Source organism: Bos indicus, chromosome 10 (genome assembly GCF_029378745.1).
Source record: "Bos indicus isolate NIAB-ARS_2022 breed Sahiwal x Tharparkar chromosome 10, NIAB-ARS_B.indTharparkar_mat_pri_1.0, whole genome shotgun sequence".
Lineage (NCBI taxonomy): Eukaryota > Metazoa > Chordata > Mammalia > Artiodactyla > Bovidae > Bos > Bos indicus.
Genome location: NC_091769.1, coordinates 59,871,577 through 59,898,003, shown reverse-complemented (window position 1 = coordinate 59,898,003; position 26,427 = coordinate 59,871,577). Strand labels below are relative to the sequence as shown.

Below are 26,427 nucleotides of genomic sequence, written 5' to 3'. Positions count from 1 at the left end.
AAGAGAGGAAAATGCTGCTTTATTTAAATTCTGACCTTCCTCTATAGCAAGGAGCCAGGGTTCATTCGGTACAGAAGCAGCACTCGAGGAAGTGAAAAGAAAGGATGACACTCAAAGAAATGGCTTCTGAAAAATGCCAACGTTTGCTTCATTTTCTCTGCGTTGTGCTTGTTTCTCACGGAACCATTTAGTAAACCGAACTGAATTGGACTGACTATACTTGAGAATTTTCAATATACGGCAGGGGGAGGGGGGCACTTAAAGAACAACGTATCATAACAAATCAAAACTGCCCCGAAGCTTGATTTCATGTACCAAAGTGTGGCGCCACCTCCAGCCTAATCTGGGCTAGCTGGGCCCCGCATGACGTCTCGGATTAGAGCGCTTCACGCACTGCCCACCGGGCTGGGATGAGCTGGAGGCGTCAATCGAAGGCGCTTTTGTTCACCCTTGAATTCTTTATCACTAGAGCCTGCCTGGCAATTAGCTCGGGGTTTGGCGGGGGTCTGGACGTAGCGGGGCGGGGCGGGGGGGGGTGGGGGGGGAATGGGGCGGGGTCCGGCGGCGGGGGTGGGGAGGGGGGCGGGAGGTGCAAGGGGCGGCGTGGGGGGCGTGGCGGAAAGCAAATGTGAGAAACAAAGAGAGACCAGGCGGAAAGCCCCTGAGACCAGGAAGGAGAGATGCGATTCTGGTTTGGCAGTGGCACCTGCTACCCGCTACTAGGAAATCATAGGACTGTTCTCGTATTTATAAGGCACTTTATTGGTAATAACCATCAGTCATCTCTAAAAGGTACACTAGCGCTCCGCCTGTATTATCCCCTCTAATCTTCTCAGCGTCTTCTAAGGCGTCTTACGGTCACCATTTTTATAAGGTCACACCGTCGGGGAGCCCAGCTTTGCCCCCAGGCCGCCGCGCTCGGGCGGGGAGGTGGCCGAGGCCTCAGCGAGCCGCGGAGCCGCCCTCCCAGCCAGCGGAGGACCGCCGGGGCGGGGCATACGCGCAGGTTACTGCACCCTCACGAGGGGGCAGGCTCAGCCGGCCTGTCACACCCAACAGCCAGCACCCCAGCTCCTTCTGCCAGAGATCCCGCAGCGGTGCGCGGGCGGCCCAAAAGCTCCACTGTCGCCCCCTCCTCGCTGTGCATCCCCGCACCGCCCGCAGCCCTAGAGAAGCCCATTCCGCCGCCGTCCTGCACGCCCGAAGTGCGCCCACCGCCCTGGAGGGGGTAGGGGGCTCCGCCGCCGTCATGTTGCCAGTCGTCTACGCGGTTCTGGCGGGGTTGCTGATGCTCCCGCTGCTGGTGAACCTCTGCTGCCCTTACTTCTTCCAGGACTTGCGCTACTTCCTGCTGGTAGCCGGCGTGGCCCAGCGGGCGCGCAGCAATGGGAAGCGCCGTCCGGTGCGCACCATCCTCTACGCCTTTCTGGAGAAAGTGCAGCAGACTCCACACAAGCCTTTCCTGCTCTTCCGCGACGAGACGTTCACCTACGCGCAGGTGGACCGACGCAGCAACCAAGTGGCTCGGGCGCTGCGCGACCACCTCGGCCTGCGGCAGGGAGACTGCGTGGCAATTTTCATGGGCAATGAACCAGCTTACATATGGCTGTGGCTGGGACTGATCAAGCTGGGCTGTGCCATGGCGTGCCTCAACTACAACATCCGCGGGAAGTCCCTGTTGCACTGCTTTCAGTGCTCTGGAGCGAAGGTTCTACTGGTCTCACCAGGTGAGCCTGGGGACCACCTCACCCTGGCACTGGGCTCCTTCTCTTCTTGACAGCCTGGCATAGGGGTTGCGGGGGATGAGGGTTCAGATCAGAACTAGAGATGTAGAGAGAGGGGATGGCAACCCTTCCTCCAAACGCTAATTAATGGTTATTAGAACCTTCTGTTGTAGAAGCTGATCAAGCCAGATATTATGTGAATCACCGTACATGTAGTGTTGCTGGTAATACAACAGATAGGGTTGACTTTGTAGATGAGACCAGTCAGACCAGAGAGGTGAAGCTTTATGTCCCAGATCACAGAATTGGGAGGAGGGGGTTAACTAGATCTGTCTGCCTCCAGAATTCAAGGTCCTAGCTGGTGCTGACAATATCTGCATTAAAATCCAGAGGGTCTAGAGTGTGAAGTCCAGAGGATCCAGAGAGACTGTTCCCTCTGCTCCTTGATTGACTGTATAATCCTGGGAAAGTCACTTTCCCCCTCCATATCTTGGTTTCCTCCTCTGTGATGGTCTTCAAGACTGCTTCCAGCTCTCAAATTCTGTTAGCCTCCCTGGATTCTCACTGCAGAAAGAGAGAATCCACCTGATCCCCAAGAAGACTTTGATCACCTGCTGCAAGCCCTAGTGAGCCCTCATTACGTTTATAGCAACAGTGACCTTTGGTTCTGTAGTTGCCTCCTGCAGCTTTTCAACAAGACCTGAAATGGTAACTTCATGCTCCTGTGGTGACCAGGTCAGGAAGAATCCGAGAACCTGTTACCCAAAGGACTAGCTGGTTTTCCTATCCCAGGAAGCTTGTCCCTACATTTGAATAAGGACCAAGGATTGCTTTTCACTCTCTCAGTAAGAGGAGGGCTAAACAGGTGTGGGCTAAAAGATGTGGGGAAGTAGGGAGCCAGGAAGTCTCACCTTTCTGGAATGTCTTTCTTTCTGTGCCAAGCTCTATGCTGGATGCTTTTATTACCCTGAGAATTAATATATCATTACCCCCTGTCACACAGCTGAAGAAACTGAGGCTTAAAATTCCAACCTAGGTCTGTCTAGTTTCAGAGCTCATGACTCTCCCTACACCATGCTACCTTTCTCTTCACAAATGAAAAGTGTTAGAGCTGGAACAGACTAAGCATCCATCTTTTCTCCACCTTCATTTCATAGTTGAGGACTCTGAAGTACACTAAGGAGTTTGCCTAGTTACAGTAAGTCAACATGTCTATTCATTTTGGGAAGCCAGGAAACTACACACCTGTTTCATCAGACATAAATAATCCAAAAAGAAATGAAGGCTTTGCATAAAAGCTGAAAAGCAAAGGGGTAATTTTAAAGGCATTATTTGAGGGCTTCCCATGTGGCATAGTGGTAAAGAATCCACTTGCCAATGCAGGAGAGGCAAGAGACTCAGGTTCAACTCCTGGGTCGGGAAGATACCCTGGAGAAGAGCATGGCTACCCACTCCAGTATTCTTGTCTGGAGAACCCCATGGACAGAGGAGCCTGGTGGGCTACAGTCTATGGGGTCACAAAGAGTTGAACACAACTGAGTGCCTGAGCACACGCGTGCACGCGCACACACACACACACACACACACACATTATTTGAAAGGGATAGCTTTTTGAAGAAAATTCCCAACAATTTCTAGTTGCCTGGGAAAAGAGACAACTTCACTATTTAGTAACTGCAAGACTCTCTTAAACCCATTTACCACTTGATTCAGAGGAAAGTTATTAACACAGTGATCTGTGTACTTCAGGAGGTATTTAAGTACTTCTTTTCCTGCATATTATTCCAGGTCCCCTCGTGAGGAAGTCAAGACCTGGGAGTTTTGTTGACAAAGAAGCTTCGATTTAAATGACTATACTGGAGTTTGGTTCTGTAATCAAATCAGGAATACAACCAGATATCTCCCTTTTTTCCCAGGCAACAGTCTTCTGTCACTGAGTATTATGCTTTGGTCAGCATACGTAGATAGTATAATGAAATTCCAACATTCAGGTCAAATTTGAATGACTTTCCAGTGGACCTACAGCACTCTGACAGTAAACTGACCTTTGAGAGAAGCCATACATTTGAAAACCATTCTGTTTTTCCAAATCACTGAGAAACTGTTACACCACATGCAGAATTGCACTCTGATCCAAAACAGTTACTGCCATGGGGGTAACAGAGTCCAAAGTTGCATGCTGGTTAGTAAACGTGCCCATGTGCAAATGTGTTGAATGGACTGATTCTTCAAATTCTTTAAAGTTGGAAAGAATCTTAGAGATATCCTAAGATTAACAAGTGTGTTATATAACAAGTGTGTTGTTTATATAACTCTTAACAAGTGTGTTGCTGCTGCTGCTGCTAAGTCACTTCAGTCGTGTCCAACTCTGTGCGACCCCATAGACGGCAGCCCACCAGGATCCCCCGTCCCTGGGATTCTCCAGGCAAGAACACTGGAGTGGGGTGCCATTTCCTTCTCCAATGCATGAAAGTGAAAAATGAAAGTGAAGTCACTCAGTTGTGTCAGACTCTTAGCGACCCCATGGACCTCAGCCTACCAGGCTCCTCCATCCATGGGATTCTCCAGACAAGAGTACTGGAGTGGGGTGCCATTGCCTTCTCCTAACAAGTGTGTTATACTTCAGTAAAACGTTTAGAAGAGTCACTTTAATGAGTGGAAGGATCACCTGGGGAGCTCATTTTAAAAAACAATTTCCTGAGCCTCATCCCCCCAAAAACACTGATTCAGCAGGACCGTGGAGGAGGCAGGAAAGTATATTTTTACAGCAAGCCCCATCCCACTCCTAGATGATTTGGAAGCAGATCATCTAAGGAATAGGCTTTGAGTCTGGTAATTCCCACTTTGTTTAATAGTTGTTTGTTTAATAGTTGAATGAACGAAGGCCCAGAGGAGTGATATCAATTGCCCAGGGTCAGAGAGAGCTGGAGACAGAACCCAATTATTTTTGTCTCACTTCTAGGATGCTTTTTATATTCTATTATGCCATCTAAACAGGGGACAAAAAGATGAGAAGTTTTACAAATGTTGGAGAGGTGACAATTCAACAGAGTTTGATTCTTTACTTCAAATTTCAACCTCAGAGCTCATGGGTTTCTTGAGTTTCAACTGCGTCAAATTCTGGAGCATATACAAAGGACTGGCACAGTGGTGTTTATGATGAATATTGATCCCCTTGTCATGAATTTGGGGGACTCTTCACAAAGCTTAACAGGGCTCAATCCTGTCAGGCATTTCAGTGCCCAATTTTTTTCATCAGAACTTACTATACTTAGAGAAAACCAAAGACTCACAACACCTCCCTGCATCAATCAGAAACACTCATCTCCCAGAAAACAGGATTTTCTCTGTGTGGTGCATTTCAGGATCCTTCTCCATAGACGACTCTAATGTAAGTAATCACATGGTAAAATTACCTTCAGCTATTGGAACCTCCATCAGTGTTGTAGTTGATAGAAACCAATTTATTGGGCCAGTAGTTTTTCAAGCAGTTTCCCAAAACAGGTAAGACGGGAAGCCATACTTAATTTCATATAACATAGAATATTTTTTTAAAAAAAGAGTCCCCCAAATAGTGAATTTGCTTTGTTTCCATTTATGCTAACATTATGGCACCCTACTCCAGTACTCTTGCCTGGAAAATCCCATGGACAGAGGAGCCTGGTAGGCTGCAATCCATGGGGTCACTAGGAGTCGGACATGACTGAGCAACTTCACTTTCACTTTTCACTTTCATACATCGGAGAAGGAAATGGCACCCCACTCCAATGTTCTTGCCTGGAGAATCCCAGGGACAGGGGAGCCTGGTGGGCTGCCGTCTATGGGGTCGCACAGAGTCGGACACGACTGAAGTGATTTAGCAGCAAGATTGTTGCTAACCTAGCTCTTCTCCTGGAAGGATAACTCCTTCATTAGCTCACTGGCCAGGTCTACCTTGCATGGCTCAACCAATCATGCACAGCACCCCCAGTGTTGATACTACTCTTGTATAAGGCTTTACTAACAAAGATGGGCTTCCCAGGTGGCGCTCGTGGTAAAGAGCCCACCTGCCCATGCAGGTAGACATAAGAGACCTAGGTTTGATTCCTGAGTTGGAAAGATCCCTTGGATCACAGCAACCCACTCCTGTATTCTTGTCTGAAGAATCCCATGGACAGAACAGCCTGGCAGGCTGCAGTCTATAGGCGCACAGAGAGTCGGAGATGACTGAAGCTACTTAGCACGCAGGCAACAATTAAAGATACTTTGTGTTTCAAGATTGAGATCCAGAGAAGTGATAAAATATTCCCAATTATCTTTGACCTGGTCTTTCAGGGTTGTAAAAAATAAAATTTGACCTCCTTTAAACAATGTGATAAGATAAAATGTTTCCAATAGCTTTCAAAAGTATTGCATCATTGAAAGTTCTAAAAGAGGAGAACATTCTAAAACTAATGTCAGGACCAAAGAGAACTCTTGTCAGATAAACTTTTGAGGTTAGATGCAGAAAAGCAGATGGTATAACAATTTGATATCATATCAACAAACATTTCCCACAAGGTACAAGCTAGTTGTCCTGGTGGGAGGCAGAGAGAAAAAGCTAAATTAGTTTAAGGATCTTACAGTCCAGTTGAAGAACTAAGTCACATGTGATTGGAATGATGAGGAGAATGTGATAAGTATACTGGGAGGGCTTCAGGATGCTGTAGAAGAAAAAGAGAGGATGAATGTTTCTTGGGGGCATTGACAACAGAGCTGCTGCTGCTGCTAAGTTGCTTCAGTCGTGACTGACTCTATGTGACCCCATGGTCAGCAGCCCATCAGGCTCCTTTGCCCAGGGGATTCTCCAGGCAAGAATACTGGAGTGGGTTGCCATTTCCTTCTCCGTGACAACAGAGCGTAGGTAAGTGCAATTGGGGAGCAGGAATTCTAGGCAGGAGGAGCCCAGAGGCATTTTTCCTCAGGTCTCCAACTCACTCCAGTATTCTTGCCTGGAGAATCCCATGGACAGAGGAGCCTGGCAGGCTTCAGACCACAGGGTCACAAGAGTCAGACATGACTTAATGACTAAACCACCACCAACACAATGAGATGCTTTGTTAAAGAGTTTTACTATGTAAGGACTACAGTAGGCTGGGCTTAAGTGTTAGTCATTTTTAAACTGTTTACTGAGGAAACTCTACTATAGAGAAAATAGGACTCAGAAAACCCAAGGAATGGCCAACAGTGGTGGCCTCAGACTCATGCAAGGAGGTAATTTTCTAGTGCAAGCTTCAGTCAAGAATCAGGGCATAGATATAGCCTCTCCATTCCTCTTCTGGGCTGCTCAAGAAGTAACTTAGGTGTGTTGCAACTTAGGTGTGTTGCTTCAATGTACTTTGTCTCAACAGGTTACAGTTCTCTCATATATCTTTGAATAATGCCTTAGTAATACCTAGCACATAGTCGTCACTCAGTAAATATTTGTGGCATTAATCAGTTCAGTTCAGTCGCCCAGTCGTGTCCAACTCTTTGTGACCTGATGGACTGCAGCGCGCCAGGCCTCCCTGTCCATCACCAACTCCCGGAGTTTACTCAAACTCACGTCCGTTGAGTCGGTGATGCCATCCAACCATCTCATCCTCTGTCGTCCCCTTCTCATCCCGCCTTCAGTCTTGCCCAGCATCAGGGGCTTTTCCAATGAGTCAGTTCTTTGCATCAGGTGGCCAAAGTATTGGAGTTTCAGCTTAAGCATCAGTCCTTCCAATGAATAGTCAGAATTGATTTCCTTTAGGATGGACTGGTTGGATCTCCTTGCAGTCCAAGGGACTCTCAAGAGTCTTGTCCAATACCACAGTTCAAAAGCATCAATTCTTCAGCATTCAGTTTTCTTTATAGTCCAGCTCTCACATCCATACATGACTACTGGGAAAACCATAGCTTTGGCTAGACAGACCTTTGTTGGTGGCATTAATAAGTTCCATTAAAAAAAAAAGTTCCATTCTTTTGGTTGGTTGTAACAAGCTTTCTTCTTTGAAGTTTAAGAACTATTGGGATGGTCATGAGGGCATGAAAAAAAAAAATGATGTTAAAACAGTCAAATATATCCTGATTTGAGAAAATCCATTTAGACCCAATCTGCCCCAGGCCCAGCCTCTCCCTACCACAGACTTTTTAAAAAAATTTTTTTAATATAAATTTATTTATTTTAATTGGAGGATAATTACTTTACAATATTGTATTGGTTTTGCCATACATTGTATGGCATTAATACATGTATACAAATGTATACATTAATACATACATGAATCTGCCACAAGTTTTTTTAAACTTTATTTTATATTGGGATATAGCCATCAACAAGCAATGTTGTGATAGTTTCAGGTGAACAGCAAAGGGATTCAGCCATACACGTACATGTATCCATTCTCCCCTAAACCCCCCTCCCATCCAGGCTGCCACATAACATTGAGCAGAGTTCCCTGTGCTAGTAGGTCCTTGTTGGTTATACATTTTAAATATAGCAGTGTTACGTGCCCATCCCAAACTCCCTAACTATCCCTTCTCCCCATCCTTCCCCTCCACCCCGGCAACCATAAGTTCATTTTCTAAGTCTGTGAGTCTTTTTTTGCTCTATAAGTAAGTTCATTTGTATCATCTTTTTAGATTCCACATATGAGGGATGTCATACAATATTTCTCCTTCTCTGATTTACTTCACTCAGTATAATACTCTCTAGGTCCATCTATGTTGCTGCAAATGGCATCATTTCATTCTTTTTTATATCACAGACTTATTTTGCCTCCCAGTTTTCTTCTGGCAGAGGGCTACAAGACAGACTCTCTCTCCAGGACTCACTGCGAGAGAGGGAGCTGGTGATGGGCACAGAATGGGCTGCTGGGGAGAGTCTGTGCCCAGGATGGAAGGGCACAGAAACCCAGACGACAAATGAGGAGGGTATTCAAGAGCTAGAGTCCCAGACAAGCAGCCCACAGTTTGAAGAGAGAGCTCGCTTAAAGACGTTCTGTAAAATTTTTCTTCTTGACCTGCTCATAACTAAAGCTTGCAAGGGAGGACGATTGTACATCTCCATTCAAAAACAAACCAGCACATTGCTGGCATGTTTGGGAATGTTTATCAGTTTATTTTCTTTAGCAATAAGAAAGGAGTGAAGGGGTAAAGACAAAATAAATTCTAAATCCGCAGTGAATGTTATTGAATCCAGAAGAAGGACAGAGTTCAGATTATACTGCATAATGAATATAAGCAGCCAGTGTTTGAAAAAGACCTCCCACAGCCTCTGAGAAACCAGGAAGTACACAGGTGGTAGACAGGTGGCTTGTTTGCTTATGGATATCAAATGATTATGTAGGGCCTGGTATGATCTGGTAATCTCTGACAAGGAATTACCTTTGATTCTAGGGCTAGTTAGAAAGCAAGATACTTTGACCAAGAACTTTAACTGAGAGAAGTGAAAAATAATGTTAAGAAATTATGTAACTATATAAATATGAGATGAGTGTGTATCTCCCTGCTAAAAATTTCTTTACTCCTGAGGGACTTAGCCTTGATTAAACGTCTTTCTGACCTCAAGGTGATTTGCATTGTGGAGGGAAGGTGAGGGTATGCGAAAAGTGAGTGTCAGTCATTCAGTTGTGTCTCTTTGAGAACTCATGGGCTGTAGCCCCATAGGCTGTAGCCTGTCAGGCTCCTCTGTCTTTGGGATTTTCCAGGCAAGAATACCAGAGTGGGTTGCCATGCCCTTCTCCAGGGGATCTTCCTGACCCAGGGACTGAACCCAGGTCTCCTGCATTACAAAAAGATTCTTTACCATCTGAGTCACCAAGGAAGCCCTAGGGGAGGTTATGCATGCCTCTATCTGAAGGGTGTTCTATGACATTGTGTTGATGTACAGACTATATGGTAGATTATTAATTACTATAATTCCAAACTGCCAGTAATAGAAATGAGAAATCACAGTTACAAACTGTATTTTTAAAACTATTTTCAGACTGTCTCCATGATCTGTGTTAGAACCAGTTTGTTTCAGTTGCCTTTCTGACTGAAGGAAAGTCTTTAATCCTGATTTGTTCACCTGCCAACCAGTTCACATCATCCTGAAACTCTGATCAAAACCATTTCTTTCCTCTGCCTTCTTTTCAAATCTTACTTTATTGGTAAACATTTCTGGGGTGTTTTATGTAACTAACTTGGTTAGTTACTCTCTCCATGAGGCAATCTAATAGCAAAACAAGCTACTAGATTGAATGTTTTTCCTATTTAAAAGCAGTGGGTTTAGCCAGTAGCATTTTGCCACTTTGGTGATGAAGACTGATTCAGCTCACTACCCACCCTCTCTCCCTGCTTTCGAGGAATGGGCCTGTGTCCTCAGAAATTTCTCTTCTGACCTTCTTTTAAAAAAAAAAAGAGGATTGTAAGTGGGAGAGGAAACTTCAGAAAAAACCTGATTTTTTTCTTTTCTATAAAATGGATCTTAAGGAATGCAGATGTTATAATCAGTTGGTTTTCCATCATCCAAATGTGTACTGCTTTCTCTGAGGTTCTATAAGTGAAAGTGAAAGTGTTAGTCACTCAATCGTGTCCGACTCTTGTCTCCTACATTACAAGCAGATTCTTTATCATCTGAGCCACCAAGGGGGCTCTCTGGGGTTCTACACCCATCCATGATCTCAGCTCAGGCTAATGAAGAAAGGACAGATCTACTGTACACCCTTCAGGTGCAGGCAACTTTCTGTGAATACTATTTCTCATACCCATGCTTTTCATAAAACTTGAGGTTATTCTCTTCATCAGAAAGACAAATAAGAGATGATCCATATTACTACTGAGAGGCAGATCCGAATGCTTTCACGAGCACTGAGCATGTCAAGTAGACAGCGTCTTCCAAAATCTCAAGGTCCTTTACCGAAACTTGAACTTGAACAACTAGTACAAGAAAGTGGTAATCCTAGAAGCCCAATATAATTCTTTTCGTTTTGTATGTAATGATCCATATAGAGACTCACTGAGCTTCTGTCCTCATTTGTGGAAACAAGGTTACCATTGTCTAAAACACAGGGTTGTTGTGAAAATTATGTGAGGTGATGTATGTAAAGCTACTATACAAACTGTCCTCCACAAAAGAAATTTGTAAATGTTTAATCAGTAAGAATGAAAGGTGTGGTGGATGCTGTGATGCGCTGCCCCATTCCCCACTCCAGGACTGAGGTACTCCTTCCTCTGCTGCTGGAGGCATTGGCAACGGCCAGCTATCAGCCGAGAACCATTCCAGGACTTGCCGTTAGTTGAAGAAAGCCTCTTTGCCCAAGGTCAAGTACTACTGCCCCAATCTGCATCCCATGACTGGTTGGTGGGCAGGCACAGAGGTAGAACCCACTTTGTTTCATTTGGGACAGCCTAAAGGGCCATCCCAGGCCCAGAGTCCAGGTAAGATCAATTGAGGGAGGCCACTGCATGGCTGCATCGAAGCACAATCTCTTCCTCCATCCAGTCTACCTCCGTTGCAGCCCCACAGGCATCATTCCCAAGAGGACCCCTACACAAAAGTCTCAGAATTCCAGGGAGCTCAGCCTGTGTCAAGTAGAATCATTTGATCTTATGTGTCCTTGTGGATTGCCACGTCTATCTTAAGTGGGTTTTCCTGGTGACTCAGATGGTAAAGAATCTGCCTGCAATGCAGGAGACTCAGGTTTGATCCCTGGGTTGGGAATATCCCCTGGAGAAGGGAATGGCTACCCACTCCAGTGTGCTTGCTTGGGAAATTCCAAAGACAGAGGAGCCTGGTGGGCTACAGTCCATGGGCACAGAAAGACACAATGACATGGGCACATGGACACAGCTGAGCAACTGACACTTTCACTTTTCACTTAATCTTCAGTAAGCAGATTTATAGTAATAATTACCAAAGAAATTCATGTGTGAAGCAGAAAACATGGGGGCCAGTCCTATTTATAACAGATTTAAGAAAAGACATTAAATGTTAAATATACAGTTAATGAGTTGCATTCACATCCCGAATTTCCCTTCCAATCTCAGTTTATATATGTGTGTATAGATGTATTTATATAAATATTGCATCTTTAGTTTAAAGGGAAAATGTCTGCTACCATAGGACATATGTTGTGTCTGATTCTTTGGCACCCCATGGACTGCAGTACACCAGGCTTCCCTGTCCTTCACTATCTCCCTGAGTTTGCTCAAACTCATGTCCATTGAATCCATGATGCCATCCAACCATCTCATCCTCTGATGCCCCCTTCTCCTCCTGCCCCCAATCTTTTCCAGCATCAGGGATTTATCAGGTAGGTAAAGTAAAGGTCAGTATAGGACATGTGAGGTATGCCTTGATATGATTGGGAGCGACTGGAACCTCAAGTCAATATCCAAACGTAAATTCTACACCAACAGCCCAGAGGTCAGGTAAAGAAACTGTGCTGGGCTGGGGCAATGGCCTTCCCTTCAGATAAGATGACCTCTGTGAAAGGTCAGGGATTATAAACCAAAAGCATGCAGAGGGCCAAGTGGAAACATGAGGGAACGGAAGCCCCAATTGTCCAGATTACTTGAACTGTGATCAAGCATGATACCTGCTTAATTGCATTTCCTTTTACCTTTATTATTCTGTTGTTCAGTCACTAAGTTGTTACATGGTATGCTTCAGCATACCAGGCCTCCCTGACCCTCACTATCTCCTGGAGTTTGTCCAAGTTCATGTCCATTGAATCAGGTGATGCTGTCCAACCATCTCATCCTCTGCTGCCCTCTTCTCCTTTTGCCTTCAATCTTTCCCAGCATCAGGGTCTTTTCCAATGAGTTGGCTGTTTATTTCATTATTACTATTATTATTTTATATAATAATTATAAATTATCTAAGAAACTACTAATTTCAGATATATCATTAATGCCTGCATACATCTACTTTCAAAAAATTACAGAAAAAACTAAAGTCTCTTTTGACTTATAATTTTTCTCTCATCAAGACTTACCAAATCTTGTCTGTTCTACCTCCCAACCATCTCTTAAATGCATCTACTTCTCTCTAGGCTCTGTGGCTACCTTAATGTAAAGCTTGATCTATCAAATGGCCTCCCTACCTCTGGTCCTTGCCTTCTCCCACCCACGTACCTGATGTAAGCCGGAGACCTGGTCCCTACCTACACCCAGTTTCTTCTCCCAACATTTTTCCCTCTCATTCTACGTATCAGTCAGCTTTAGCCTCTTTGACCTGCTCTGGCATCCTGCTGTTTGCCTCTGGGCTTCCCTGGTGGCTCAGACAGTAAGGAATCTGTCTGCAGCACGGGAGACCCTGTTTCAATTCCTGAGTCAGAAAGATCCCCTGGAGAAGGGAATGACTACCCACTCCAGAATTCTTGCCTGGGGAATTCCATGACAGAGGAGCCTGACGGGCTATAGTCCACTGGGGTCACAAAGAGTCAGACTCGACTGAGTGACTAAAGCTCACTTGTTTGCCTGTGGGTCTTTACATAAGCTGTTCCATGGCTACAAACAGGCTGAGTCCATCTCAGTGGATCTTCATCTTGCCAACTCCTACTCACCCTTCAGGAATCAGTTGAGGTAACACTTCCTCTGGGTTGTTTTCATGCCCCTCCTCTGTGCTTCCAAAACACCACCTATGACACCTTATTTCAATGGATTATTTCTTGATTCCTCCCCCTTAGACCTGGGCTCTGTGAAAACAGTATCTGCTATACACACTGTTGGTTCCAATGCTGAGAACCATGCACACAGGAAACACACTTTAAATAGATGTCAAATAACTGTTGGGAGAGAGAGAGGAGAAGAATAAGAAATAATCCAGGTAATTTATGAACACACTGTATAACTAAATAGGCTCAGTCTCAGGTAGAAGAGAAGGAGGGAGAGAGATTTCTTAATTCTTTAAGTAGCAATAGTAGTTTTGTTTTATTTTTAATTTACTTTCGTGTCCCTTACTTGGATGTAAGACATACCTCTATCACAAAAATGATTTAATTTTGCATTTGACTGGAGATTTATCAACTCACAGTATTGCAATATCTAAATCCTTGAACATCAACAGCTTTCGCTTATTCCTCTGTCTCTTCCCCAGTGGCTAATACAATACTTTGTGTAGATTCTTTCAGCTGTAAACACTTGCTAAGCACTTACGGCAGGGCCAAGATGACCAAGTTATAATCCCTTCACCTCAAAGTTTTCACTGCCAAAAAGAGGAGAAAAAGAAGTGAAGCGTGTTATACTACATACTAAACACACTGCTAGATGTATAATGCAAACTCCTATGGGAGGACCACAGAGTTAAATGCAATGAGGCTGTTTTGAAGGATGAACAGAAGTTTTTCCAGTGACCAGGGGCTAGGGGCAGGAGGGCGTTCCAAGCAGATGAAACCACCTGGACAAAGGTGGTAAGATGTGAGAATTATGGCTCCATTCACTTCACATAAATCAGTGTGATTAGAGGAAAAGGGACAAGGGTAGTTAAGAAGATGACATCAGAAAAATCGGGGCAGGGGATGTAGGCTGAGAAGAACCGTAGAACCATCCACTGCATTAGAAAGATTCTATCACAAGGGATAAGCAACCACTGAAGGATTTTAAACAGGGCAAGAACGAGAAGTCGGGCAGTGGTGTCACTGACACTGGAAGCAGGGAGAGGTTAGAGGCAAGGAGATCGGTCAGGAAGCTATTGTGACAATTTCGGTAGGAAATAATGAGAATCTGAACCACGGCACTGGCAAGGGACCTTAGCACTCCAGTTACCGTTTTTACAACAGTAATATTTCTGATGATCTTCTCAAAATACTGAAGAACTAGAGAGCAACCATTCAAAATGAAAGAGGAGAAGAGAGCATCAAAAGGAATAAGCTGATCTGATGGAGGTTAAAAAAGAACTGAGACAAATAGTACATTAAGGAATAATAGCCAGTAGACACTCCAGGAGAAAACTGTTCAAGAAAGGAAAGATGCTTATAGTGTGTTACTTGGCTCTACAGTCATATTTGAAATAATTACATTGTCATAATCTTGTCAATCCTGATTATTTGTTCTAGAATTTCTAGAGCCAACACATAGACAAAGCTAGAAAGATAGAATTATAGTCTCAGAATAGATAAAAAATACCATTAACCCTGACAACATAAAGTGAAAATAATAACTGTTGGGGGTGAACAAGGGGGGAATGGGGGTGGGTTTCAAAAATGGTAAGACATGATGTAGCAGGAAAAGTATGTAATTTGGTGAAGAAGAAGTGACTGCTAGAAGAAACAGCTAAAAAAAACCCAAAAAACCTAAAAGTCCTTGCCTCCAGGCAGCAGGTTTATTTGTGAGATAAGGGCCTACTGACTTGCATTATAAACTCTTTTGTACTATTTCATTTATATTTATCAGGTGCGTGACTGCTTTGGTTAAAAAATTTTTTAACTTTTTAAATGCATTTATCCAGATGCTATCTCATGTCTTGATGGAGACATTATATGTAAATATCTGAAAAACAAAGCATATAATATGAATCAGATATAGCCTCTCTAAGGTAATTCCCTGGGATATTGAGTCACCTTCCTATTAAGAATAGGCCTATTCATTTCAGTTATCACAATTCAAGACAAAGAAGCTTAAAGAGCATCTCATCTTATAATTAAAATTTAAAATAAAATTTAAAATGGCACAAAAATTCAAGTAACAAACCTGAAATATCGTTTGCACATTACATCAATGCCTTTAAAATGTTTTACCTTGACCCCTATAAAAGCTACATTTGTGTGTGGCTCAGCACTCACACACTCACATAGCTGAAACTCAAAAAAAAAAGAAGAATACTTACCTCTTCCTATGTATGTTATACTTTCTATTTTATTTTTTAGAAAAATCATCACTTTAAATGATTTTAACAATCCGCTGCTGTATTGTGACTCAGAGTTTGAAAAACATGCTAATCAGTCCTTTTTTTTCTTAGGTCGGATAATGTGCTTATGAAATTTGGAGCTTATGTCTCAGATCAGCTGAACCTTCCTAGTAGAACTACTTGTTGCTGATATTTTAAAAATGTGTTACATAAAGTTAGCTTCTATTATCCTTTCAGTAGCATGGTTCCCTTCTTTTCATTTCTCTTTGTCCTTAAAATTTTCTTTTTTTAAAATCTCTGGTCCTGTGGGGCATACACTGGGAATAACTAAATACATTTCTGGAGTGTTTTGAGATATATATATCAGATATGCGTATAAGTCATACACATGTAATCTTGGTTTTTACCCTTATGTGGTTTGTTTACATTTGCCATGTAATGTACAGATTTCAATCATCTGTCGCTTTTTAAACCATCAAAACTCAGCCTTCCCTTAAATATTGGGATCTTGTGATATTTTCAGATGTGGTAAATTCCATGTTAGAAATACATAACTATAAACATTACTGTGTCTACATGTTTTAACAACACTTAGTGGAAACAAAATCACTACAAAATGTATTGCACTAATAGAGCTTGAATGGACTAATTTAGTTTGTTTGGATTTTTTTCTCTTATTAAATTAAGAACTACAAGCCGCTGTTGAAGAGGTGCTGCCAAGCTTGAAGAAAGATGATGTGGCTGTCTATTATGTGAGCAGAACTTCTAACACGGATGGGGTCAACTCTTTCTTAGACAAAGTGGATGAAGTGTCAAGTGAACCTGTCCCAGAATCCTGGAGGTCGGAAGTTACCTTTTCCACTCCTGCCTTATATATTTATACTTCTGGAACCACAGGTAAAAAATAAAGAGGGGATTCTGAAAGCAATGGACCTATCCTGAAAGAGTTAAATGTTGGGTTAGATTTTTAAATGCTCTCTTTCTTTGGCAAGGCTTATCAGATAACTAATACTTCAGGGGATTTAGCTCATTGCCTGTGGGAAGTATGATCTTTTTCCATAGCACATGAAACCATTTGGGTTTTTCTAAGGTACGCATACTTCCCCCAGTTGGTGTACAGAACAGGTAGAGAGGTTAACCAAGAACTACAAAAATAATTATGGTGATGATAAGATTTGGTGCTGAATAGGTTGTTAGGATTTTTTTCAAAATGATTGTTGCTTTTTTATTAAGATTGGGCACTGAACAGATTTTGGAATTTTTTTAATGATTGCTACATTTTGATTATACTCTGTCCAGCATCCATATATAATGTATAACCAATTATAAGTGGACTACCAAAAAAAGGCTATAGAACAATAATGGGGTTATATTTGTACAAACATTTTGACCACTGTCTTTCAATGCAACAATGACTTGGAGGTGTTTGGTTCTGTGGATGTAGAATGGCTCTTAGCTCAGGGCCTAAAATGCTGTATTTCGTCAAATCTAGGATGTCTTACACCTTCGGTGTAAGCTGTACTATTATTTTACATAAGCCGCTAAGAGAAAACACTGCCAACTGTCATATTACTGAAACACTGCTATGTGGAACAGGCAACATTAAAGGTAGATGTACTAGGTGCTCTTCTAGGAGCTCTGTGGTATTTGTTCATACATTTCTCCCACCACTCTTAAGACAGGTACTACTCTTATTCCTGTTTTACAGATTCAGAAACTGATGCCTAGAGAGTTTAAGAGCTTCCCAAGATAGGAAGTAGAAGTGTCAGGCTTCACTTTGCTAGGCTGACTCCACAGCTCATACAACTGACCTCTCTGCCAGAATACCTCCCAGTTCATCCATCTGATAGCTATTTGGTGTCTGCCTACTCAAGGTCAGGGAAATGTTACCAAAATGTAATCATATGAAGTCTGAGAGAATATATTTAAGAAAGGATAAGAAGCTACCCCCAGCATCCTAATTATTCTTAATAATATTGGAAAGTTGAATATGTGAGTCATTTGATTAAAATTTTAACTCAAGCAGATAATTCTAGCATGCAAATTGGAAGTGGTCAAACAGGAGATGGCAAGAGTGAACGTCGACATTCTAGAAATCAGCAAACTAAAATGAACTGGAATGGGTGAATTTAACTCAGATGACCATTATATCTACTACTATGTGCAAGAATCCAGTAGAAGAAATGGAGTAGCCATCATGGTCAACAAAAGAGTCCGAAATGCAGTACTTGGATGCAATCTCAAAAACAACAGAGTGATCTCTGTTCGTTTCCAAGGCAAACCATTCAATATCACGGTAATCCAAACCTATGCCCCAACCAGTAATGCTGAAGAAGCTGAAGTTGAACGGTTCTATGAATACCTATAAGAACTTCTATAACTAAAATCCAAAAAAGATGTCCTTTTCATTATAGGGGACTGGAATGCAAAAGTAGGAAGTCAAGAAACACTTGGAGTAACAGGCAAATTTGGCCTTGGAATACAGAATGAAGCAGAGCAAAGACTAATAAAGTTTTGCCAAGAAAATGCACTGGTCATAGCAAACACCCTCTTCCAACAACACAAGAGAAGACTCTACACATGGACATCACCAGATGGTCAACACCGAAATCAGATTGATTATATTCTTTGCAGCCAAAGATGGAGAAGCTCTATATAGTCAGCAAAAATAAGACTGGGAGCTGACTGTGGCTCAGATCATGAACTCCTTATTAAATTGAAGAAAGTAGGGAAAACCACTAGACCATTCAGCTATGACCTTAATCAAATCCCTTATGATTATACAATGGAAGTTACTAGTATAAACATTAATAAAAAGAATTCATTTAAGCAATCAGAGAACAAAATGTTTTCCCTGTTTCTCAAAAGCAGTCATTAGCACAAAGTTATATAATAGTTACCAAATATTATTTCTTAATTAATACAAAAGTTTAAATCAGGAAGTTTTCTGAAAGTGCTTAACACCAGCAAAAGATGTGTGTTTCTGTTTTAAGAAATATAATTCTGAGTTTTTACTATCTGGATAATTTTTTTTCAAGGTGAATACAATTGATTTGTTGATTCTTTCTTCTGTTTCTCATTATTAGTATAGAATGGAGCATCAATATTAATGACATCAAAGACCATCAATTGTGAACTGTGTTTACAATGACGGTAGTTTGCCAGTCATACTGCTTTGCCTTATAACAAATTGCTTTTATTTAGGCAATACCATCAAATATTGAAGCATCTTAATCTAAACAGATTGCCTTTCTCTTCACAAAGCCAACTGACCCACTCAGGTTTTAAACTCTAGACCCATCCGCTTTGCAATGACTTCATGGCCTCCCCAACTAAACTGACTCCCATGGGCAACAATATAAGCATACTCTTTCAATTGAGTCTTATAAAAAAATTTACATAAATTATAGTTAAGAAAATACAAATGTACATAGTGTACTAAAAATACACTGAGATACCATTTTTTCACCTTTCAGATTGTCAGAAATTCCAACATTTGAAAGGACACTTTTGAAGAGCTATGAGGAAACAGGTGCACTCTATATTACTGACGGGGGAGTCAATGGGGACAGCCCTAATAACTGGCAAAATGTCAGTGTCTAACAAAATTACGAGGTCTGATACCTTTTGGCCCAGCAGTCTCACATCAGCAAATTTATCCTACAGATGGAGCATCATTCACAGTGTGAAGTGCCATGTGGACCAGGTTTTTCCACATGTGGACCAGCGTCGTTTGAAATTGCAAATTAGTGTAAATAAACTATAAAACACATACACAAAGGAGTAAATGCAGACAGAATAAGTGGATGAAAAAATAAGGGAAATTTCTACATACAAATATAGACAGAACTTAAAAATACTTTGTTAGTGAAGGGGGGAAGTGCAGAATAGTATGCCTTTTTTTTTTTTTAATTGGGGGAAAGGGCAAGAACATATGAGCAAATGAGCCTATATTTACATAAAAAAACTGTAGAAGAGTATGTGAGAAATTCATAGAAGTGGCTATGAAGGAAAGAGATAGGATGGATAGGGATGTATTCTCTCTGATTCTCAGTCTTCTCATCTGTGAACTAGAGAATATAATTCTACTTCTATCATTAATTATAAGAATTGAGTGAAAATTTGACAATACAGTTGACCCTTGAACAATACGAGGGTCCACACAGCAGAAGATCTACATATAACTGATAGAAGGCCCTCCATATAGGTTCTTCTGCATCTGCGATTTTTCATCCATGGATTCAACCAACCATCGGTGTGTTTACCACTGAAAAAAATCCTCATATAAGTGACCCCAGGCAGTTCAAACCCCTGTCCTTCAAGGATACTTAGCAAGATGGTAGACCCAAAGCAGAAATTCAATAGACAGTCATTCGTTTTTCCTCATCTTAGCACTCTAATAACCAGCTAACTCAGGGGTCAGCAAACCATAGCCTGTGGGTCACAAACACCACACCACCACCAGTTCTGTAAGTAAAGTTTCATGTCCACAGGGCCAAGTTCATTATTTTGTGTTTAGCTGCTTTCAGCCGTAATAGCAGAGTTGAGTAGTTGCAATAGAGACTTATGACCCTGCAAAACCTAAAACGTTTACCATCTGGTCCTTTACAGAAAAAAACTGTGAACTTCTGGTCTCACCAAATGCAATCTTCTAATTACTAGATGATGAATCTTCCTAAGATACATCTCTGTCCCAGACCATGTGTCTGTGAATAACCATTCTTGATTCACTCATGCTTCTCTTGTGCCTTTATGCAGGTCTCCCGAAAGCTGCAAAGATCAATCATCAACGCATTTGGTACGGAATTGGCCTTGCTATCGCCTCCAAGGTTACACAGGATGATGTAATTTATTCCCCCCTACCCTTGTACCACAGTGCTGCGCTTCTGATTGGCTTACATGGATGTATGGTGACTGGTAAGCTTTTCCTCTCAACAGGGTATTGAAGCCCAGTACACATTCAATGTGCTCATAAGGAAAAGTAATACAAAATTTGCTATTTTCCTGTGTGCTAGGAATAGTGTTTAATTCCATGTTAATACTGAGGTTGTTTGGCTTACACATAGCAAACATCTAAAAGAATTTATAGTGAATTCCATGATGGTCCATTGGTTAGGACTCCACATTTTCATTGCTGAGGGCCTGGGTTCAATTCCTGATCAGGAAACTAAGATCCCACAAGCCCCAAGGCCAAATAAATAAATAAAAAGAATTTCTATTTTCTCATGCCTGCATGTCTTTTAATATAATGCTTTAATTGTTCAGCATATCAAAGAGCAAGCTTCTTTTAAGTCTTTTAGGTCTTTATACAGGTTAAGATACTTGATCCTTTGATTCCACAAATAATTCTCTTATGTCATTTCTGTCTTCAGAAATCTGCATGTTGATCTCCATTAGCACCTAGTTTAAACTTCTCATTCAGCTGGCCCATTCTACTTTATTCTTCCCTCTTCCCACAGGCTCTCAGCTCCGGTCAGAATACTTAGATTTCCCCATCTCTTCTCTTTCCTTCTGAAACTTTACCATTTACATTAGAATTGCCATTCTGACTACTGTCTACAGGATTTCTGCCCCTTGTGTACATGAAGTCTCAGTCCAATATCCACCTCTTCCAGGAGACTACCTCTAACTTTCCAACTAAACTAAAAAACTTAACTTTTTCTCCCATGTGACATTTTAAGTAATTATATATGTATATATAGTAACGTATGCATATATTAATTCATATACAAATACACATGACTGCCCAAACCTCTGTTCCTTTTCCTCATCAGCTTACTGATCGGCTATAAAACCCTTAATCCAGCACCAATACCAGTCTCCAAATCAGCAAGGAATGCCTGGGTCTGATCATATTGTTGGGCCCTTCAAAAACAGAATGACTCTGAAGCCCTCCTGGGGATAAATCAATCGCTCATACATCTACTTAAGCATAATAGATAAATGCTAAAAAGGAAAATATAGTATTTTTTAAAAATTTCTCCTTAAACATTTGATTTTGCATGTTTAGGTGTAGAAATTAACTAATAACATGAAAAATATCTGTGATATTTTTATTTCACTTTACTACATTTCACGCTTATGTTAGGTTGGATATGATAGGTACATTGTTTTTACCTATCGTATTAGTTTTCTATTGCCACTGTAACAAATGACCATGAACTTTGTGGTTTAAAACAACACAGGTTGGTTCTCTCCCTTTTTTGAAAGTTAGAAGTCCGAAACTCAAGATGTCAGCAAGGCTACATTCCTTCTGGAAGCTTGTAGGGAAGAGTCCATTTTCTTGCCTTTCCTATCTCCCGGAGGCTGCTCACATTCTTTGGCTTGTAGCCCCTTTTTTCATCTTCAAAAATTTCACTCCAGGCTTTTGTTTTTGTCGTGCTTTCTCCTACTACTCTTGACCTTCTTGACTTCTTCTTATCAGCACCTTTGTGATTATATTGGTCTCTCCCAATCAGTTCAGTTCAGTCACTCAGTAGTGTCCAAATCTTTGCTACCCCATGGACTGCAGCATGCCAGGCCTCCTTGTCCATCACCAACTCCCAGAGTTTACTCAAACTCATGTCCATTGAGTCAGTGATGCCATACAATCGTCTCATCCTCTGTCGTCCCCTTCTCCTCCCACCTGCAATCTTTCCCAGCATCAGGGTCTTTTCCAATGAGTCAACTCTTCGCATCAGGTGGCCAAAGTATTGGAGTTTCAGCTTCAGCATCAGTCCTTCCAATGAATATTCAGGACTGATTTCCTTTAGGATGGACTGGCTGGATCTCTTTGCAGTCCAAGGGACTATCAAGAGTCTTCTCCAACACCACAGTTCAAAAGCATCAATTCTTTGGCGCTCAGCTTTCTTTTTGTCCAACTCTCACATCCATACATGACTACTGGAAAAACCATAGCTTTGACTAGATGGACCTTTGTTGGTAAAGTAATGTCTCTGATTTTTAATATGCTGTCTAGGTTGGTCATAACTTTTCTTCCAAGGAGCAAGCGTCTTTTTATTTCATGGTTGCAGTCACCATCTGCAGTGATTTTGGAGTCCAAATAGTCTGTCACTGTTTCCCCATTCATTTGCCATGAAAAGACTCTGATGCTGGAAGGGATTGGGGGCAGGAGGAGAAGGGGACAACAGAGGATGAGATGACAGGATGGCATCACCAACTCGATGGACATGAATTTGGGTAAACTCTGGGAGTTGGTGATGGACAGGGAGGCCTGGCGTGCTGCAATTCATGGGGTCACAAAGAGTCGGACACAACTGAGCAACTGAACTGAACTGAACTGAACGGGACCGGATGCCATGATCTTTGTTTTCTGAATGTTGAGTTTTAAGCCAACTTTTTCACTCTCCTCTTTCACTTTCATCAAGAGGCCCTTTAGTTCCTCTTCGATTTCTGCCATGAGGGTGGTATTATCTGCATATCTGAGGTTATTGATATTTCTCCCAGCAACCTTGATTCCAGCTAGTGCTTCATCCAGTCCAGCATTTCTCATGAAGTACTCTGTATATAAGTTAAATAAGCAATGTGGCAATATACAGCCTTGATGTACTCCTTTCCCTATTTGGAACCAGTCTGTTGTTCCATGTCCAGTTCTACTGTTGCTTCCTGAGCTGCATACTGATTTCTCAGGAGGCAGGTCAGATGGTCTGGTATTCCCATCTCTTTAAGAATTTTCCGCAGTTTGTTGTGATCCACACAGTCAAAGGCTTTGACATAGTCAATAAAGCAGAAGTAGATGTTTTTCTGGAACTCTCTTGCTTTTTTGAAGATACAGTAGATGTTGGCAATTTGAACACTGGTTCCTCTGCATTTTCTAAATCCAGCTTGAACATCTGGAAGTTCATGGTTCACATACTGTTGAAGCCTGGCTTTGAGAATTTTGAGCATTACTTTCCTATCATGTGAGATGAGTGCAATTGTGTGATGGTTTGAGCATTCTTTGGCATTGCATTTCTTTGGGATTGGAATGAAAACTGACCTTTTCCAGTCCTGTGGCCACTGCTGAGTTTTCCACATTTGCTGACATATTGAGTGCAGCACTTTCACAGCATCATCTTTTAGGATTTGAAATAGCTCAACTGGAATTCCATCACCTCCATTAGTTTTGTGCATAGTGATGCTTCCTAAGACCCACTTGACTTCACATTCCAGGATGTCTGGCTCTAGGTGAGTGATCACATCATCGTGATTATCTGAGTTGTGAAGATCTTTTTTGTATAGTTCTTCTATATATTCTTGCCATCTCTTCTTAATATCTTCTGCTTCTGTTAGGTCCATACCATTTCTGTCCTTGTTTGTGCCCATCTTTACATGAAATATTCCCTTGCTATCTCTAATTTTCTTGAAGCGATCTCTAGTCTTTTCCATTCTATTGCTTTCCTCTATTTCTTTGCATTGATCATTGAAGAAGGCTTTATTATCTTTCCTTGCTGTTCTTGGAACTCAGCATTAAAATGGGCATATCTTTCCTTTTCTGCTTTGCCTTTCACTTCTCTTCTTTTCTCAGCTATTTGTAAGGCCTCTTCAGACAACCATTTTGCCTTTTTGCATTTCTTTTTCTTGGGGATGGTCTTGATCCTTGCCTCCTGTACAATGTCATGAACCTCTGTCCATAGTTCTTCATGCACTCTATCAGATCTAATCCCTTGAATCTATTTGTCACTTCCACTGTATAATTGTAAGGGATTTGATTTTGGTCATACCTGAATGGTCTAGTGGTTTTCCCTACTTTCTTCAATTTAAATCTGAATTTGGCAATAAGGAGTTCATGATCTGAGCCACAGTTAGCTCCTGGTCTTATTTTTGCTGACTGTATAGAGCTTCTCCATCTTTGGCTGCAAAGAATATAATCAACCTGATTTCAGTGTTGACCACTTGGTGATGTCCATGTGTAGAGTCTTCTCTTGTGTTGTTGGAAGAGGGTGTTTGCTATGACCAGTGCGTTCTCTTGGCAAAACTCTGTTAGCCTTTGACCTGCTTCATTTTGTACTCCAAGGCCAAATTTGCCTGTTACTCCAGGTATCTCTTGACTTCCTACTTTTGCATTCCAGTCCCCTATAATGAAAAGGACATCTTTTTTGGGTGTTAGTTCTAAAAGGTCTTGTAGGTCTTCATAGAACTATTCAACTTCAGCTTCTTCAGCCTTATTGGTTGGGGCATAGACTTGGATTACTGTGATATTGAATGGTTTGCCTTGGAAATGAACAGAGATCACTCTGTCGTTTTTAAGATTGCATCCAAGTACTGCATTTCAGACTTTTGTTGACTGTGATGGCTACTCCATTTCTTCTACAGGATTCTTGCCCACAGTAGTAGATACAATGGTCATCGGAGTTAAAATCACCCATTCCAGTCCATTTTAGTTCACTGATTCCTAGAATGTTGATGTTCACTCTTGCCATCTCCTGTTTGACCACTTCCAATTTGCCTTGATTCATGGACCTAACATTCCAGATTCCTATGCAATATTGCTCTTTACAGCATAGACTTTACTTCCGTCCCCAGTCACATTCACAATTGGGTGTTGTTGTTGCTTTGGCTCCATCTCTTCATTCTTCCTGGAATTACTTCTCCACTAATCTCCAGTAGCATATTGGGCACCTTCCGACCAAGGGAGTTCATCTTTCAGTGTCCTATCTTTTTGTCTTTTCTTGTTGTTCATGGGGTTCTAAAGGCAAAAATACTGAAGTGGTTTGCCATTCCCTTCTCCAGTGGGCCACATTTTGTCAGAACTCTCCACCATGACCCATCCATCCTGGATGGCCCCACACAGCATGGCTCCTAGTTTCACTGAGTTAGACAACACTGTGGTCCATGTGATCAGATTGGTTAGTTTTCTGTGATTGTGGTTTTCAATCTATCTGCCCTCCCATGGAGAAGGATAATCTCCCCTTTCCAAGATCCTTAGTTTAATCACATCTACATATTCCCTTTTGTCATGTAAGGTAGCATATTCATGGGTTCTAGAGATTAGGATGTGGATGTGTTGGGAACCATTATTCTGTCTATATCATCCACCATAGAAGACTATTTCCTGCTTGCTCAAGACACTTACAAACTCTCCAGGATTGCAAGCCTAGCTGCTTCTCCAGGTTCATCTCCTTTGACCCACTCACCTTTCACCACTCTGGTCACAGACCAACTGAATCTTGGCCATCCCCCAACCTTCTGGACCATCCTTTATGTTCTTGTTTTTTCCTCTGCCAGGAATTCTCTCATTTTTCTTCATATTCATTTCTCAAGACCTAATTCAAATCCTACCTTTTTAAAAATATGTCTTTCTCAGCCCTTGCCCAGGAAAAATTAATCTACCTCCCCCAACACACACACACACCCTTAGGGCTTCACTGGACTGTGTTTATTTATTGCAAGCTGACTTTTACTAGAAAACTTTATGTCTTCTCCCCCACTATACTGTAATCTCCTATTGAATAAAACCATGTCTTATTCTTTTTTTTTTTTTTTTGCATTGAATATAGTTGGTCCCTAACACCTGTTTATGAATGTAATTCACATATAAATTTCAAAAGTGAAAAATATAACTTGGGACTTTTTTGGTAGCATTCCTTTATTGGTACCTTCTATTCCTTCTCGCTAGGTGCTACTCTTGTTTTGCGGACCAAATTTTCAGCCAGCCAGTTTTGGGATGACTGCAGAAAATATAACATCACTGTCATTCAGTATATTGGTGAACTGCTTCGATATTTATGCAACTGTCCTCAGGTAACACTTCCTATGTTTCATTATCTTTTTGAAATGCTTAAGATGGGAATGCAAGTCACTTTGGATCATGCTAGGTTTCAACTGCTTCTTATATATCAGTTTTCAGTTTATACTATAGTTTTTCATTATAAAGTTCTTGGCAGCACACCTACCATAAGGAATTTG

General features: G+C 41.7%; 1 protein-coding gene across 1 annotated transcript in view; it reads left to right on the top strand.

Moving 5' to 3' along the window:
- Nucleotides 1-1,022: 1,022 nt before the first annotated feature.
- Nucleotides 1,023-26,427, top strand: part of SLC27A2 (solute carrier family 27 member 2) — a 56,307-nt gene continuing 30,902 nt past the window's right edge. Inside the window, exons 1-4 of the mRNA XM_019968857.2 lie at nt 1,023-1,727; nt 16,228-16,437; nt 20,299-20,457; nt 26,138-26,262. Of these exons, the coding sequence (XP_019824416.2) occupies nt 1,250-1,727; nt 16,228-16,437; nt 20,299-20,457; nt 26,138-26,262 (972 nt within the window). The 5' untranslated portion in view covers nt 1,023-1,249. The remainder of the gene's footprint in view (nt 1,728-16,227; nt 16,438-20,298; nt 20,458-26,137; nt 26,263-26,427) is intronic.